The sequence below is a fragment of the Trachemys scripta genome, chromosome 1 (genome assembly GCF_013100865.1).
Source record: "Trachemys scripta elegans isolate TJP31775 chromosome 1, CAS_Tse_1.0, whole genome shotgun sequence".
Lineage (NCBI taxonomy): Eukaryota > Metazoa > Chordata > Testudines > Emydidae > Trachemys > Trachemys scripta.
The window spans coordinates 203,302,988-203,320,143 of NC_048298.1; the positions used below are offsets into that span (position 1 = coordinate 203,302,988).

The window sequence follows — 17,156 nt, forward strand, 5'->3', positions numbered from 1 at the left end:
ATGTACATTTTTCAACAGGAATCTATTAATTATAACTTTTGGGCTTATATATATATATTTTTTTTTTTACAGAAAATGATTGAAGTTATATTACCCATTTCCTGCCCTACTAAACTTTTATCAGTTTCCACACCCGTGAGCTGTTAAATGTATGTTGTATACAGTCATTATTAAAAAGTGTTATTTTATTATATTTCTTGTGGTGACAACCATAGTTAACAGTGTGCTTCCCTGGTTTATTTCATAGACCTTCACAGATGCAGGGAAGCAAACAATCAGCCTTTGCGTTTCAATATCTTAGGCTGATAAAGCTAAGGGAAGTCTCTGAAGAAAAGTTTACAAATGCAACATCATTACAATGTATAGTAGCTATGTTAAAAAGTCATATATTTACCTCTCTTATGTAGAAGAATGCTGGCATGTCTGCGTCCATTTCCATTTTCAACATAACATGAGTAATTTCCTAGGTCCCCTTCTTCCACCGAGTCGAGAATTAATGAGATGGAAACTTCCTGTTCTCCAAGATGTTCCTTAATAACTCTACAAAAATGAAATAATTCAGACATAAGAGCCTGATTGTACCATGTCAGAGCATTAGATAATCATGATATAATGTTACTCACAATTCGCAGCACTCTGCATCAAACCATAGCCAAATTTGAAGCCAATCTTAATTAGATTATATTATGCTCTTTTCTTCCTCATGCCTAATGAGGAGGTTTGGCTTTGTAGATGTTAATGAGAGCTGCAGTTAATTGTCTTCCTTAAGCAGCATGATGCACACACTGATAATATATTGAGGGCTGGGAAGGAGACCTTGATGAGAAGTTCACATGCTGCTTAAAAGTAGGATATGATCTCTTGAAATTATGGGATATGGCGTAGGTCTGGAGAGGTTCCAAATAGTTAATTCCAGCTCGAGGATGCTACTATCTGTATGGTCCAAGCTTTGTTTTTGTCCAAAGGCAATTTTCTGAGATGCTTTGACATTTCTATAGGAAGCAGCATGGCCATTTTTATAGTAAGAAAAATCATTACTTCATCTTTATTTTATTAAGTAGTTATAAACCAGCAGTGAAAGCTGGAACAGTTAATGTTCCCTCGCCTAATACCATTTCAAGTGGATGTTAAAAGCAAGCACCTCCTGAGTAAAAACCTCTTTGGATACCACCTGTATTCCCTTTCTACCCACTGCCCCTCACTAGTCCCAGCATTGGTTTTAAAAAAACAACCAAGCAAACAGGAAATTGCTTCAAACTCTCATCACCCACACTATTCACATGCCTAAAGAAAATGGAAAACACTCTTCAGGGTCTCCCTGAACAAACACAGAACCAAGCCAGTTGTGAAGAGGGTTATTACTTCTTGAAATTTTTTAAAGCCCTAAGTCTCTGGATGACAGGCTGTAGGAGAGCTTTAAATAAGAAATACAGCATAGCACAATTCTTTGTAATCTGGTGTATTGGACTTGAACTCTGTGGAATAAAATTAGAGTACACTCAAGTGAGATATTCCTGCCTCCACCTTTCCATCACTTGGGGGAGGTGGAACATGACTCAAATAACCTTGAATGTTTACATGGCATTATTGGTTTTGATACACAGTTTCTTCTGTTACTTTAGTTTGTCTGAAGATATTCAAGATGAATTTGAGAGTCAGACCAGATTAACAAGGCAATGGAGTAGCAAACCATTTAGTAAGAAATTAAATTTAAATATGCTAACTTTAGTCTGTCGTAAGTATTCATTGTGGATAACGTACATATAATCTAAACTGCATATGTAATTCATTAAGAAGTCTTTGCTGTCATTTTATACTAGTAACTATCTATATTTTAAACACACACACACACACAATTATGCATTCACACACAGAGTACTGGTTTATATACTGTGTGGAAAAAGGTTCTTTTCAGACCCATGTAGATACTTTAGAATCATATTGTACATCAGCTGTTGTACATGATTTTTTAGGGTATGTCAACCAGAGCATTCCTAATGAATAGATAATGTCAGATTGAGGCAGCACTTTTAGAAGCAACGCCAGAATATGATATTCCTCCCCAGCTGCACAGTACATAAGTATTCAGCAGGTAGAAGTAGACCATATGAAAGAAAACTATGGGCACTGGGAGACAAGCAATGTTCTTGAGGTCTAGTTCTTCTATAATAATCGAATGTAATTCCTTTCACATATAACAGGAACAATAATATTTAGAAACAAAGGCCAGCTTTTGACACTCACAACATTTTATGCTCCATGGCTTTAAAAATGTATTTATTTGTGAGCCCTGTTTCTTGACATATTTATTTCCCTTGACATCTTCTCAGTAACCTTTCAGTGTTCAATACTGCAATGTTTTCTGTTACTTGATGAAGCCAATGTATGGATTATAATCTGTTACATCACTGCATTCCTGTGTCATTTATTCTGATTTTATGGTGCTAAAACTGAGATGAGAATCCTGCCAGTGCCTCCACTTTCTCTGTTCCCCCTTTCCAAATGTAATCTACTCCACAGATTCACGCTGGTATAATACCACTGAAGTCAATGGAGTTACACTGACATGAAACAGGTATAACAGAAGAGATCAGGCCCATAGCTTTTTCATACTCATGTTAGTAATAAAATCTATTCCTTCCTTTTACACAGTACTATTCACTATAAACACAAATACAGTATTAATTTTGATCGAGAGAACAAAAATGTTGCTTTTTACCTAATATCGCTTTCCCAGACCCGATTTTCATCCAAATCTTCAATAAACTTCTCTCCTTTCATCCAGTAAATTAAAGGACTCACGTCTCCACTGTATCCAAAGAAAGCTCGGCAGGTTAGGTTCGCAGAATTGCCTGTCACAGAGAATTAAAGAGAATATGTTATTTCAAAATTTGAAAAAAATATTTAATTTTTGGATCAGCTGCTAGAAACCTTTGAACTTTAAATCAATGATTTTTGCAGCTTGATATAACATATAGTCAGTTGTAGCTTAATTTCCAACCAATGTTTAACACATTCTCTGGAAATAAAAAGAAGAAGCAAATTATATAGAAATAGGGCCCAATCTTGCATTCGTTCACCGAGAGTTTGGGTTTACAAAGAATGCAGGATCAAGTCCGTAACAACTTGCTAGTGTGCTGATTTGCCTAACACAAAAATAGACTAAACATCTGGGCTACTTCCATGTTTGTCTATTCAAAATAGGTAGAGGTTATGAAAAAAATATATTTTTTCAATCAAATCCATATTTGCTTAAGTTTATAGCAGTTACTATAACAGATCCCCATGGCCTCATTGCTATTTCTACTGCCAAGATACAGCCATTAAAAGCAGAGGTGCTTCTTGCCTGTTACGTTAGCCCTGCAGAGAACTGTCAGTAGGCAATCATTATGTGGAAGCCAAAGGTATGACTCACATTCCCGACCCAAGTCACTTCACTGAGTTGTGAATGTCAAGTGTAATGAATAATATATGTGTATACTTATTCCATATTTTGTGAGCCATATTTTAAAATATGAACAGAAATTCACACAAGAAAAATGACATGTGCAATGTTATTAATTGAATGTTACTGCAGGAACCTTAATGTGTACAGTTTCTGACTTGGTTTGATTTGATTGTGCAACCTTAACATTGCATTAATTCAGTTTGTTTTAATTTTGCACACAGAAAAAGTGATACTTGACATATACTGTTCATGTGACCGTGACTAATTGATAACGCTAGCTAGAGTTAGACATACTTCACAAAGGTACACTGTTCATTGTCCCCATTCACCTTGGTCTTAGCCTGTATCAACTCTTCTGAACGATTGTGGGCTCTTTTCCCTGGTAGTGACTATTTATCTAGAATTATGTGGTGGTTTCAGGAGTAAGGGCCTGTTCTTTCTTGCATGAGGAGAGTATTATTGCTGATTCTCTGGGACTGTCCCTAAATCAAGATCACCAAACTTATCTTCAATCTACGTTTTCAATTTTTAGTCTTCAGTCTCTAAAGACCAGCAGACTAACCACAATGTCTGTAACAGTTGCAAATAGAGATGAAATCAATGGGCCTACTTGCAGAGTAAGGTATTACTCAATGTGAGTTGGTGAAGAGGATCTGGTTCTTAGAGAACACATGAAATGAATCAACATTTGCACAACTTATTTCCATTTGGAAACAACTGCAGGATACAGTTGCAATGCTTTTTGGGGGCATCCAGGATTATGTATCACCTTGTTACCCCACTGCCTCAGTGAGAGAGATTTGCTGGTATTAAACTGGGTATCAGCTCCCTGTCACTCCAGTCTGTTAGCCACCCAGACAATCTTCTCAGAAGTTTTTCTAACCTGTACTTTAGCTTGCAGGTTAACTTTAGATGCACCCAAATCTCCAGGCCTCCTTGAAGTTGCAATCCCCTGTAATATCATAGAATTTCATCAAATATCAGGGTTGAAAGGGACCTCAGAAAGTCATCTAGTCTAACCCCCTGCTTAAAGCAGGACCAATCCCCTGATAGATTTTTGTCTCAGATCCCTAAGTGGCCTCCTCAAGGATTGAACTCACAACCCTGAGTTTAGCAGGCCAATGCTCAAAAACCACTGAGCTATCCCTCCAGCCCCTGCCACTAGACACTCACAGAAATTGCCAAGTTTGCTGTCTCTAAAGAGACAGTGTATCCGTCAGCCTGCTTTGCTTAATATTACACCACTGATATGAATGTATAGTAAAAAGGGAATAAGTTTGTTAACTAAGAAGGGAGAGTCTCAGATTCAAGTGAGTATTGTGTAAGAATAATGGAAAAAGCAATGGTTACAAATAAAATAATAGACTAATCATTTTAACAGGCTAAAACCTGTCTAAGATAAGTTTATGACCTAACGCAACCTCTCAGCACGACCAGCCCCATGGATCAGGATCCAACCTTTATGATTGCAAAAAGCATGGTCCTTTTTGCTTCCTCACTGGTGGATAACAAAGGGGTTCTCTTCCCTTCTTATGGTCTAGCAACCTTTGAAATGATTCCTTTTGAAGTGCACTAGATAAGAGCCTCCTTCCCCATCGCTGGTTCTCCAGGGTGCCATCACCATGCTATTTCCACATCCCCCTATACATTTGTTTTTTCTGTTCACTTTACTAGCAAATGTAACTCCTATTGAACTTGACTCACAATGCTAAGTTTACATTAGAGGTGGGGAGAGAACTATGTTCCCTCCTGTCTGAAAGGAAACCTGTTTCTACCTGTGTTTGGTGTTTAAAGCTCAATATCAGTAAGTATCCATAATTCCTCATATAGTAGTTAATACACAGATTTCACAATGATAGCAATGACCAGGGTGTTACTGGCTTTCATTTGATACCTCACACAACATTCTTTATAGGTAAATATCATGACAGCAATGTGTTAGTTGTAGTGAGTTTATCAGGCTTGTTAAGAGTTGCTGACAGAATAGTCAACAACCAATGAGCCTCTGTGTCACAACTGTATGATAGCCAGATAGATAATTATTTAATAAGAGTCTTATTTATCGGAATTTATTTGCAGTTTTCAAGGAAAACATCTGGCTTCCACCCCTGCTGACCTATTCACAGACCTACAAGTCATAAAACCTTGCAATCAATGTTTACATTTTTAAAGGCAAGAGTCACTTATTACCTTCTTTCAGCTGTTTGGCAAGTGGATTATCATTGGTCATTCTGTGAAAGCTTACCTTCACTCAGTGCAAGGTAGCAACAGCACGCATCACAGACCACACACTCCTAAGCATACTCAGAGAAATTCCCTGACACGTGCTAAAAATGGTATTGCTAAAAATGGCTATCAAGATGGTATCAGTGTCCAAATAGTTGGCACAGGGAAGAGGAGATGGTTAATCTAATAACCAGAAAGCAAGATATGGAATTTCTGAATAATGAAGCAATTTTGGTCATCTCAGGATCACCCCATGGAACACAGCTCTGCAGCAGGCAAGGGGTTCAGATTTTCCAAATCCTGAAATAATTTGAGTGGAATGAGTTGAGAGTTGAATTAGAAGCTCAGCTAACGCGAGTCAAATACAGAGTACAACTTGGTAAGCTTTCAGGCTATATCTTTGTAACAAACTTTCTTGATGAGTTTAGGCATCGCATGTAGCTTCTCACAGCAATTCTGAAGCAGGTTTATACAAATGACCTTTTATTTTCTGCAGGATTCCTCAGCTGTCACATTTCTTGTTCCATGTCATTTACCTCAACTTTGTCTAGTTTTCTAGGAAATAGACTTTTGCTTTCTCTAAGAGTACGTTATGTAACTGATTTCAATTTCCAGGAAATACAAGGTAAAATTAGCTGTTGACTATCAATCCCAACAGAGGGTCAGAGAGGACCAGCTGCCCCAAAATTGTCCTAGCAGAGCTTTGGCAGGAAGTTTCGGCAAGGGGAAGGACAGAGATGGAGTAAAAGTCCAGGATAATACCTGACAATACAATTATGATAAAAACATTTGTGTGGTAATTGTGACAAGGGAGTGCCTCCTACTCATTCACATGCAGCCACTGGGTTTTTATTGCTCTCAAGTGGTAAGAAGGCACCTCAGTTGTTTGTCTAATCCAAAATAAGTTTCCTTTAGCAGATAACAAGTACCACTATGACATTACCCAACTTTGTCTTAAAAGTGAGAGGGCTACCTACTGAATCACCATCACTCCAGCACCTTGGGCTTTTCCTGGAGCTTTCCTACCAAGTACAACACCAGTCCAATACTTTTTAGTTTATTAGATCTGATAAGATCACAGCCTGAGGTAGTTTGGCTGCTGGCCAATTTACTCCTGAAGCATCAAGGTTAGGATCCACAGGGGTGCTGAGCTCCTACAGCTAGCAGAAACCTGCTGCACTGATTTTTGTACCATTGGGCTCTAAGCCATTTATTAGTGCATATTAAATAAATATCAACCCACAGACATTAAACACTGTATTTTGTTAAGAAAAAAATGTGTTAGAAAAGCAAAAGTTTAAAAGACTGAGGCTTTTCCCTGACTAAATTCGGAGGGATTCCCCCCCCCCATGCATAAAATATTTAAGTATGCTTTTAGACACAGAATTTAAAGTTCCTATTCAACATGATATATTTACATATGGAAAATAAATGAGGAAGGATGTACTGTCCCTTAGTAATACTGTGCAGATTACTGCTGTTGAACAAGGGCCATTAATATATCAGGTGTTCAGCTCTAAATTCATCTATTCTTGAATAGCTTCAAGATAAACCATTAGAAAGGTGATTAGCAGATCACTAGGAAGGATTCTTGTGACCAGTTACCACTGCTAAAGACCTTGCTTATTCCTTTGCTCTAACAGCTAATTAGAAGGGGTGGGAAGCTGACAGTTGGACAATTTCACTGAGGGGTCCTTGACTCTCATATAGTCTATTTCCCTCCCTTTGCTCTGCCAGAATCTGAATTTCATAGGGGTGGACATACTATAAAATTGGTGACAGTTGGGGGATGGAGTGGGGATCATGCAACCTCAATGAGGGGGACATCAAGAGGATAGTAAACAATGGTGTAAGGATATATCTCACCCATTGCCCTCCATGGTTGCTCCGTTATCAGATTTAATCATCTTCACGGCATGGTACAGGGCTGTTGGCTTTTTTTCTATAGGAGTAGGAATTTGGAGAAAGAGGATGGAGAAAAATTTGTCTGGAAGGTAGAAAGGTCTTCATGGATTTTTGGCTTTAATAATTGGTATGTTTTAAAAAATTTTTGAGCATAAATGATTATGAGATGAGCATGTTTGCAAATCTAAGTAAATAAACTAACTCTAGAAGATGCTTTCCCTTTAACCAATGTAGAAAACAACCTCAGAGATGGTAATTCTAGGCCATTCATGGTTACCCTTAAGCAATTACTTTTGTAAATGATAATTTTTTAAAGATTTGAACAACTGTAAAACTGGATTAATAACAGTGCACATCTGACAATGAGTGGGCATGTTATGGTTACTCTGAATGCTGCCATCTTTAATTTTCTTGTCAATGCAGGATTATTACTGTTTTACAGTCTATTCTTTTAAAGAGTCGAAATCCATGTTTAAATTTATTAACAAGGGTATCCACCTCTCTCTCTCTCTCTCTCTCTCTCGTATTGCTGCAGCATACCGTGAAATCTCAAGATAATGCTGTCTCCACGTGGGTCCTCAGTAATGGTTTTACTCAAAATGTGAGATGAGAATTATTAAAGTGAGACTGCTACCCGAGCAGCAAATAGACTCTAGAAAGGGCAGACAAAAGAGAAAAAAAAAAAACTGTATTGTTTCACTGGCAAAGAGTGAGGCTGAATGCAGATTAAGTTGAACAAGTGGAACTTTATAAAACTTTATGCATTGCTCTGTCCATGTGGCTGAGTTTCTTCCAGCCTGACCCCCCGCATTCCCTGCTTCTCTGGTGTCCCAGCAATAATAGAGGCATCCAGGCAACATGGGCCCTCTGTCTCCAGTTCAAATAATACTACTACATGAATATGTTGTGCCTTTCAGTACAAGTCTTTTCTTTATGTTCAAATAAGAATAAAATAAAGAAATTTAAGAGATCACCTACAAAGCAGCAAACATCAACTGTATTTGTCTGCCTCATATTTAGTTCTGAAGATGAATATGTTCTTGCTTGCTTTCTGTAAAATTGCACTAAATGCTTCTTCAGTTTCCTGTGATAAAGATGCAGGTCAGCTCTAACCAATTGGGTTCAGTGTGAGGCACTTTGAAATTGATCAAAAACTTTTTCCGATCTAAAATTGGAACAATCCTTGTTATTCAGCACACTTTCTACCAAGCCAGAATGTGAGGAAGACCCTGCAACAAAATGTATTAATTTCAAATTGGCATCAGCAGAGACAACACTTATTTTAAGTACTATATTTCTCCAATTAGCAATGTTTTGGACATTTTCAAGCTGTTGCTAGAGTAGCTCCTCTCCACTAGAGGACACTGTCTGTCTTTTTAACAACAAAACCGTTTGTTTAAATCAGAAGAAATTGCCCAGAGTATAAGCTCTAATTAAAAACATCAGCATCCAGAGAACCTGCTAGTTGCAATTAGCAACTAGTGAATGTTTTGTGCTTGAGTAAAATGTCATCTTGTACGGGCAGTTTAAATTACATTTGCACCATTAGTCATACATGTTAGAATACAGTGTGATGGCATTCGCGTTACCCTTTGATTTGATAGACTGAAGGACAACCACTTCGGTAGGAATTAATGATAATTTGAAGATATCTTCTGAAACTGCAGCTGAACGGAAACCTCAAAGGTGTGTTGCACAGCTGATGTGTTAGACAGCCATGCCCAGCATATAATAATGATGCATCTGAAAAAGTGGGCTTTTCACCCACGAAAGCTTATGCCCAAATAAATCTGTTAGTCTTTAAGGTGCCACCGGACTCCTCGTTGTTTTTGTGGGTATAGACTAACACTGCTACCCCCGATACTTAATAACGGTGAGGGGCAAAAGAGTGGAAATTCTAAGTGGTGCTGGAATATTAGTGTCTTGTAATTGTATGATACAACTAGTACAGCACGATACACTGACACAAAGGCAAGCTTTATGTTTATTTCTATAGGTACCACTAGTATATCAAATTATAAAAGTTACTCTGTCAAGGTAGACAGGACCAAAATCTCCTTCTTGCTATTTTTCACTCAACTGCACCAATTCAGATCCCTACCCTGTGTGTTTTTAAAAAATTATCAGCCTTCCAAAATGAGGGCTGCAACACCACTACATTCCCAGATGCTAAGCTCGGTGGCAACTCACAACAAATCTAAGCCACACAGTTTGGACCTGTCTGTCTTGACAAAATCTCTTAGAAGCAGAGCAGTCAGGGCGATACTGCACCGATTTCCAAAAAAGTCTCATATTCCAAGCAGGTTGCCGGACAGGTTGTGTTAAGCTCTGTTGTAAACCATGCCAGCATTTACAGACACGGGATTTAATCATATTTTAAATGGTTTATGTTTATTCCTTCAGAGAAGGACTCTCTGTAGAAATAGTAACTCCTTGTTTGCCTAAACCTACTACTATGCTGCTCTGCAGTTTGCACACATATTTTGTGATCTGCAGCTTCCACCCTTACAAATTGCTAAATTGTTCTCTTCATATGTCAAGTTATATCACACTGCTAAATACTGGCAATTATTGTACACTAAGCATAATACTGGGGCCTGGGAACACCTAAATGCCCGTCCTAGTTCTCCAACTGACTTTTGGGAGGTCTTGGGAAGTCACCAGACTATTGTGTCTCAGTTTCCTATATTCAGAAGATGGTATAAAAATATATACTTACCTCTGATGATTAATGAGGTCAACAGACTGAAGATCTAAAGTGTTAGGTATTATGATTAAACACTTCTATGCAAGCCTGGCATAAAGTAGCTGGATGCCTTAACACACTCATGGAACAGTACATAGCCTAGGATGTTAAACTCTTGATCCACAGCAGATCTCCAACTAATATCAGTGGGTGATTGGGGTAGAAATGTGACTTTTAAATATTAACAAAAGTTTTAATTACTATTGATTAAGATTGGTTGGAAAATGACATTTTTCCTATGGAAAAAAAAATGTTGCAAAACCAATAACTTTAAACCCCCAACTTTCCGTTTTTTTTGTTTTTTTTTTAAATGAAAATGCAACATTTTTCACGGAAAGCAGAAGCTTTTGGGGGAAAAGTAATAATTTAATTGAAAATACAATTTTCCATGTAAAATAGCTTTGATGGAAAAATGTAGACCACCTCTATATTTATTCAGTACCTTATTGCTACATTCAGCATCACCCAGTCAGCAGATAAGTTAGTTGTTAGGACCACTGCTATTTCTCTGCCTTATGTTTTTCTTCCATCCAAATCTTCCTTTCTCAGTTTCTGTTCTGCTTCCCTTTGCGTGTCTCCCCCTTTCATCCAGCTGGTTTTCCTTCCTTTCAGCACCTCTCAACTTCCTCTACCTTGTGACCTTTGCTTCCACCCTGTCCTTGCTCAGCTCATCTACTAAAATAATAAATACTTAATGCTAGCACTTATATTATTACCATATAAACTTCAGTGTTAATATCAGAGTTTGGATACACCAACCAGGCCAGGCAAAAACACCATATTTGGCATAGAATGATGATCTATATAACTAACTCTTATTCATCTGGTATGTGGTACTATATGTTAATAGCTTGCATTTACTTCAGTAGGTGGTGCTAAAACTCTTACATTTTGTTATCTGATGTAATAGAGAAGCTTATAATGGGGTGAGTGAGTGATACAATTATTTTCCATTTAACATTTGTGCTAAAATCTTGATTTTTGATGTTTTCATTGATTATGGGCCTATGAATGCAAGGAAAATACCAAATTCAAACTATGATCATTCTATCAAAGATCACCGCAAGGTCTTTTTAAATTAAAATTAAATTAAATTAATGGAGATATCCTATCTCCTAGAACTAGAAGGAACTTTGAAAGGTCATTGAGTCCAGCCCCCTGCCTTCACTAGCAAGACCAAGTACTGATTTTGCCCCAGATTCCTAAGTGGCCTCCTCAAGGATTGAACTCACAACCCTAGGTTTAGCAGGCCAATGCTCAAATCACTGAGCTATGCTTCCCTCCCTTTGTTGTAGGATTTCTCATGTTGGAAATACCCTTTGGAGAGTCAGTCTACATTTGGTTAACTCATTCATTATGGTTAAATATCTCTTTAGAACACAGTCAACAGGAGAGAGGGAAAGGAACCAGGAGCTTCCCTGGTATTTATAGGATTGACTACAGTTGTGAGAAGCGAGGGGTGCCTCCTGAAGTGGAAAAGAGATTCAGAGTGTCCAGGGAAAATACCTATGCATTTCTTCAGTGAAGTAGTATGTTAGCTATGATGTTCCCAATCTGGAGAAATTAAGATCATCAGAGGTCACCAATCCTATTTCACATATTTTAGCCAATACAATTGTAGAAAGTGAGCTAGTGTGCTGCAGGTGACAATGCTGATTGTCAAATCTACCCAAAGAGTGGACTGCTGTCCACTGCTGTCCGCTCATACTTAACATGCTGTATAACACCGCACAGTTATTTTATTTTACATTTTCCATGCTAGGGAACTCTCAGAATTCTGTATCATCTTTTTTATGATGGCTATAGCAGGCAGCAAGCCAATTTATTCAGAGCAGAGATACATTACACATCACATTTAGAGGATCTCAATAAAAAAGTCAATATTTGCCAACAAATACTTACCAAATACTATAGTTATTTCTTATTCTCAGTATAGGAAAATGGCAAATGCTATTGTGAGGTGAGTACTGGCTTTTTGGTGATGGCTACTGTTTGCTTCCTGGTGCTATGAGAGACAGGTTTGCCTGATGTGCTAATCAGAAATGTATAATCACTTATGGTGAGAATTCCAGACTGACTATTTCCAGTGGACTAATGAAAACTTTCATAAAACCATTGCTCCTGTAAACTTAACTCTTTTGCTTAGTCTGCTTGCTACCCATCCTTTTTTACAAACAAGTATTAATATGTAAAACGAGGCAAATCAATCAACAAGCCATTACAATACTGGTAGAGTTTTTCTAAATAACCCTTCCAACTGACCTAGAAAAAAGCATGATTTTTGATCCAAAAAATCTATGTTAATATCTCCTTAAATGAGATCTCGAATTTGCAAAAGGCTTTGCCCTAACTGAACACCCTATGACCTGCCTGAGTATTAAAACATTAGGTAACATGTAGCTCTTGTGTACACACACAACATTGACAGGTTCCAGCTATAATGTTTCTGACACACACATCCCTGAGAAGTTTAGGCACCATATACAAAATGAATGGTAACAGCTTTACACATCAGCAAGGTAACTGGGTTTTCTTCTCTATTTTAAAACCGTCTTCTCAGTGGAATATTTCCTAGTGGTGGTGTTCCACAAGGAAATCATTCAAGGGAAAAGTCCAGGGTTAGAGAGATGAGTGTTACACTGAGCCTTGCAGGTGCCAAGGCCAGGACTCATTCTAAATTCCCCTCATAGCCTGTTTCATAGCTTGGAGCCCTTCAGAGAGTAAGTTTCTCCCCCTGGCGTGAGAGATGCAGAAATGGTACTGTCAGCTGTATCATCATTGAAGATGGCAACTGTCACAGCAGACTGCAGAAGGGGAAGTGATCTATGAGATTCTTGGCTCAGAATGCCCATATGTCTCTCATATACGAACATTGTCAAACTAACCTTCATTTCACTGGGGTAAGAAAAGCCCTGAACCAATAATCTTGATTTTCCTAACAGCAGGCCTCTCCACTTGTTGGCTGAATGTCATGATGATGAATTATCTGGGCAGCCAATAGCTTGCCATCCCTCTCTCCTAGCTCTTCTGAAACAGCTGCTGGAGTGGGAGACAACAAATATTGCACTGGTAAAGCAAGGGCTGTTGCGGGGAGGAAAGAGCCACTCCTGCAGGAGTTAAAATATGCAGGTGATATAGCATCTAGAGCTGTCTCTGGGGGAAAGAGAGAGGCCAGGAGTGGAGAAGACAACAACAGCAGTAGAAGACAGGAAGATGTGGAAGCATGTGTTGGTTACTGAGATGGAATTTGGGGTTCATTTATTATGAAAAACAATCAAGTTGAGTTCAGGGTCTGTCATTCTATCAAGGGTTTTACCATGCCACCAAATCTTTTCAATGGAATTATTGCCCCTTAATTCACAGTTGCCTATAGTTATAGCATTAGCTAGTAGTTATGTACTTACACCTGAGTTCAAACTTTTATTCTGAAACCTCTTTTTTCAGTTGATCATACTTTTTTCTCTAACAAATTCACCCTCTAATAAAATTTTCCATGTGAGCTCTCTCTCTTTCTCAGCCAAAATGTTAATTTCTGTCATGAAAGGTCTGACATTTTTAGTTGTAGGTTATGACAAAAATACTCTCTCCACCCAGAATATTTACACTCACAACTCAAAATCATGTATGGGCCTGAATTCCAGCTTTTGCTTGCTTTGTAGCCATATTGACAGATAAGAGTCTATGTCTGAAGAAAAGGATAACAGTGATTTTTAAAAAATTGGGAGCTTTTTAAATTTGGCCATGTCAGATGTGTTTCTTTTCATTTTCCAGTTAAAAAAAACAAACAAACACAAAACATACTGTCTCTGATTCCCCCCGATAATAGAGCTTCTTTGCACCACTCTGGTGGCACAAAGCAGTCAGATAGCAAGTTTAACCAGCATCCTCCAGATTCTCCTTGTGTAAGGAACTCTGCAAGTGGCAAAGTGCAAATATGACAGCACTATAGCACTTCCCCTCCTTGATTCCAGTGCAAGGGGCTGGGGGGCAGGCATGGGTGAATGGAATGTTACTATGTTCTGGCAATCCCTGGTTTGGTTCCAGAATGGTTCTCTCCCCCCCCGGGGCCAGAGGCAGCCTGGTGTAGTTTAAAGAAGCCTTGAACTGGCTCTGGATTGGGAAGCTCTTTGTATGTTTCTACGGTCTTCAGTTACGTTTGATTAAACAAACAAAGAGTAATGTAATTAAATTATTCCAGAGTTAGATGTATTTATCTGAAACATACTAGTAGCTAAAACGACTTGGATTTCTGAAAAATGGCTGTGACCCAACAACAGAGCTACAGACCTGGGCTCAGAATCACGGAGCTACTCGGGCACTGTAATGCTGAGTGTTGCAACCCTAGGCACCCTGCCACCCAATAGAATTCTCAGCCTTGAGTTAGGTTCCCACTCCCCCATACAGTGCATGGGGAGGGTTAGGTGCCTAAGGGATCCTCAGAAGCCAGTAAGCTGAGCAGAGAGCCACCAAAATTAGCCAGGGGTGAAATGCAGAGGAAAGGCTAAGGGTATCTCTATACAACAATTAAATACCCATGTCTGGCCAAGGTCAGCTGAGACAGCCTCGCGTGGTTTGGGCTGCAGGGCTGTAAAATTGCTGTGTAGATGTTCAACTTTGACTGAAGCCTAAGATCCCATGAGGGGAGGAGGGTCCCAGAGCCTGGGATCCAGCCTGAGCCCAAACATCTACACAGCAATGTTTAGCCCTGCAGCCCGAGTCTTGCAAGCCCAGTCGCAGCCATGCTGTAGGTCTTTCATTCCAGTGTAGATGTACCCTTAGAGGCCAGGTTCACAAAAGTCCTGAGGCATCTAACTCCCATTGATCTGGGCCTTTAGCACTGGACTGACAGGTATTTCCTTCTGTTTGGGATTCTTAGCTGTGAACCCTCACCTGAAGTTAGGTTTATCATGTCTACACAGCAAAAAACAAACAAACAAAAACCACACCACTCACGGCAATGAGTCTCAAGGTATTTCTACACTGCAATTTAAAACCCATGGCTGGCCCATGTCAGCTGACTTGGGCTCGGGCTCAGGGCCTGATTAATTGCAGTGTTGACATTCAGGTTCAGGACCTTCCACCTTACAGAGTCCTAAAGCCTGGGCTCCAGCTCAAGCCCAAACGTCTACACTGCAATTGAACAACCCCTTAGCCCAAGCCCGGTGAGCCCAAGTCAGCTGACATGAGCCAGCTGTGGGTTTTTAATTGCAGAGTAGACATAACCTCTAAGCCTAGGCCTACTCACTCTACTATGCTAAAAACAGCAGTGTAGACATTCGGGCTCAGGCTGGAGTTTGGGTTTTTCTTACCCCAGTGAAAATCTCAGGCAGGGCTTAAATTCTCAGAGATTATTTCCCAGAGCCCTCTATGCCCTGCCTCCATTCAGGGCTCTGGGCTTCAGCTGCAGTGCTAGGGATCTCGAGCCTTTACTCCTGTGGAGTGGGCAGGGCTGGCTCCAGGCACCAGCTGAGCAAGCTGGTGCTTGGGGCGGCAGATTGTTGGAGGCGGCATTCTGCCCAATCCTAGGGCAGCACGGCCGCTTTTTTCTTTTGTTCCACTCCGGCTGCCCTGTAGGGGGCGGTGGTGCGGAGAACCAGAGCTCCCTGCAGGGCAGTCCTCTTCCTTCCCTCCCCGCCGACCGGAGCGGAGCCCTCGCGGCAGGAGGCGGCGCAGCAGGAGGGGCCGCGTGGCAGTGCCCCTGCTGTAGCCCTCTCTCTCTCCTGCCCGCTCTTCTCCCTCCCCCCCCCCCGCCGGTCCCCCTGCGCCCGCACTCCGGCCGCGCGGCAGGGTTTTTGTTTTGTTTTTTGCTTGAGGCGGCCAAAAAGCCAGAGCCGGCCCTGGGAGTGGGGGTTGCTGGCTGAGGCTAAGGGCTTTAGCCCTGTTGCGGAGGGGCACTGGGACTCAGGACTTTAGCCCTGCAGAAGGCGCTGGGGCTCGGGGCTTCCACCCCGCGGGAGGTGCCAGGGCTTGGGGCCTCACTGCTTCTGCCATGTGAGAGGTGCCGGGGCTCCTGCAGGTTTGAAAATATTTACTGGAGCACCACTGTGGACAGCTCCAGCTGAATTTAAGCCCTGATCCCCGGTATTGTTAACCATGTTGCACTAAGTAGCCACTGGGATTTAATGGAGACACCCCAATCCACCCTTAACTGCAATGATAGTAATTTTGTAATAAATTGCACTAATAATATACTTGCTTCCTTTTTACTCTGATTTCTTTTTTCCTTTGGTGGCTGTAGGAATAATTGATTTAATTTTTTCACCAGAGGAGTGAAAGCTCAGCAAAGAAAAATGTAGGAATTTTTTCTTAACCCAAATTTTTGTTCTTCCTGAACAGAATGTAGTGGCCTTATCTTGATCTCTAGTGGATGCTAGTCCACATCACAAAAAAATCATTCAACATCAATCACTACGATCAGCTGCAGCACCACTAGATTCCTATAGCCTCACTTTTAGATGCATCTTTGTACTTTTGCTGCACAAGGGTAAATTCAAACGCTATCCTGGATGATGACATTTTTCTAAAAAATAGTTCACTCTGGGGAGCTGCGGCAGACAGCTTACTTTGTCAGAGCAGTGTTAAACAAGAATATCAACAATCTTTAGGAAGTGTCTTACCATGTCAATTTACATACAGGCCATCAGAGTATATAACCTCCTGTGGCTACCTCTGTCCTTGGCTAATCAACTAATTGATTTCTTCTGAGATCGTATTTAATTAACAATAGCATAAATGCTGGTTTGTACTGTGCTATCATATAACATGTGCTCCTTTGGAAAGAGAGATCTACTGTATTTGTATACCTCTATCATTCACTATACATATCAACTG

At 40.0% G+C, this 17,156-nt stretch overlaps 1 protein-coding gene across 1 annotated transcript in view; it reads right to left on the minus strand.

Annotated features, from left to right (window-relative positions):
- Positions 1-17,156, minus strand: part of IL1RAPL1 (interleukin 1 receptor accessory protein like 1) — a 1,127,404-nt gene that overhangs the window by 38,656 nt on the left and 1,071,592 nt on the right. Inside the window, exons 7-8 of the mRNA XM_034754902.1 lie at positions 2,720-2,852; positions 395-540 (exon numbers count right to left, since the gene is read on the minus strand). Of these exons, the coding sequence (XP_034610793.1) occupies positions 395-540; positions 2,720-2,852 (279 nt within the window). The remainder of the gene's footprint in view (positions 1-394; positions 541-2,719; positions 2,853-17,156) is intronic.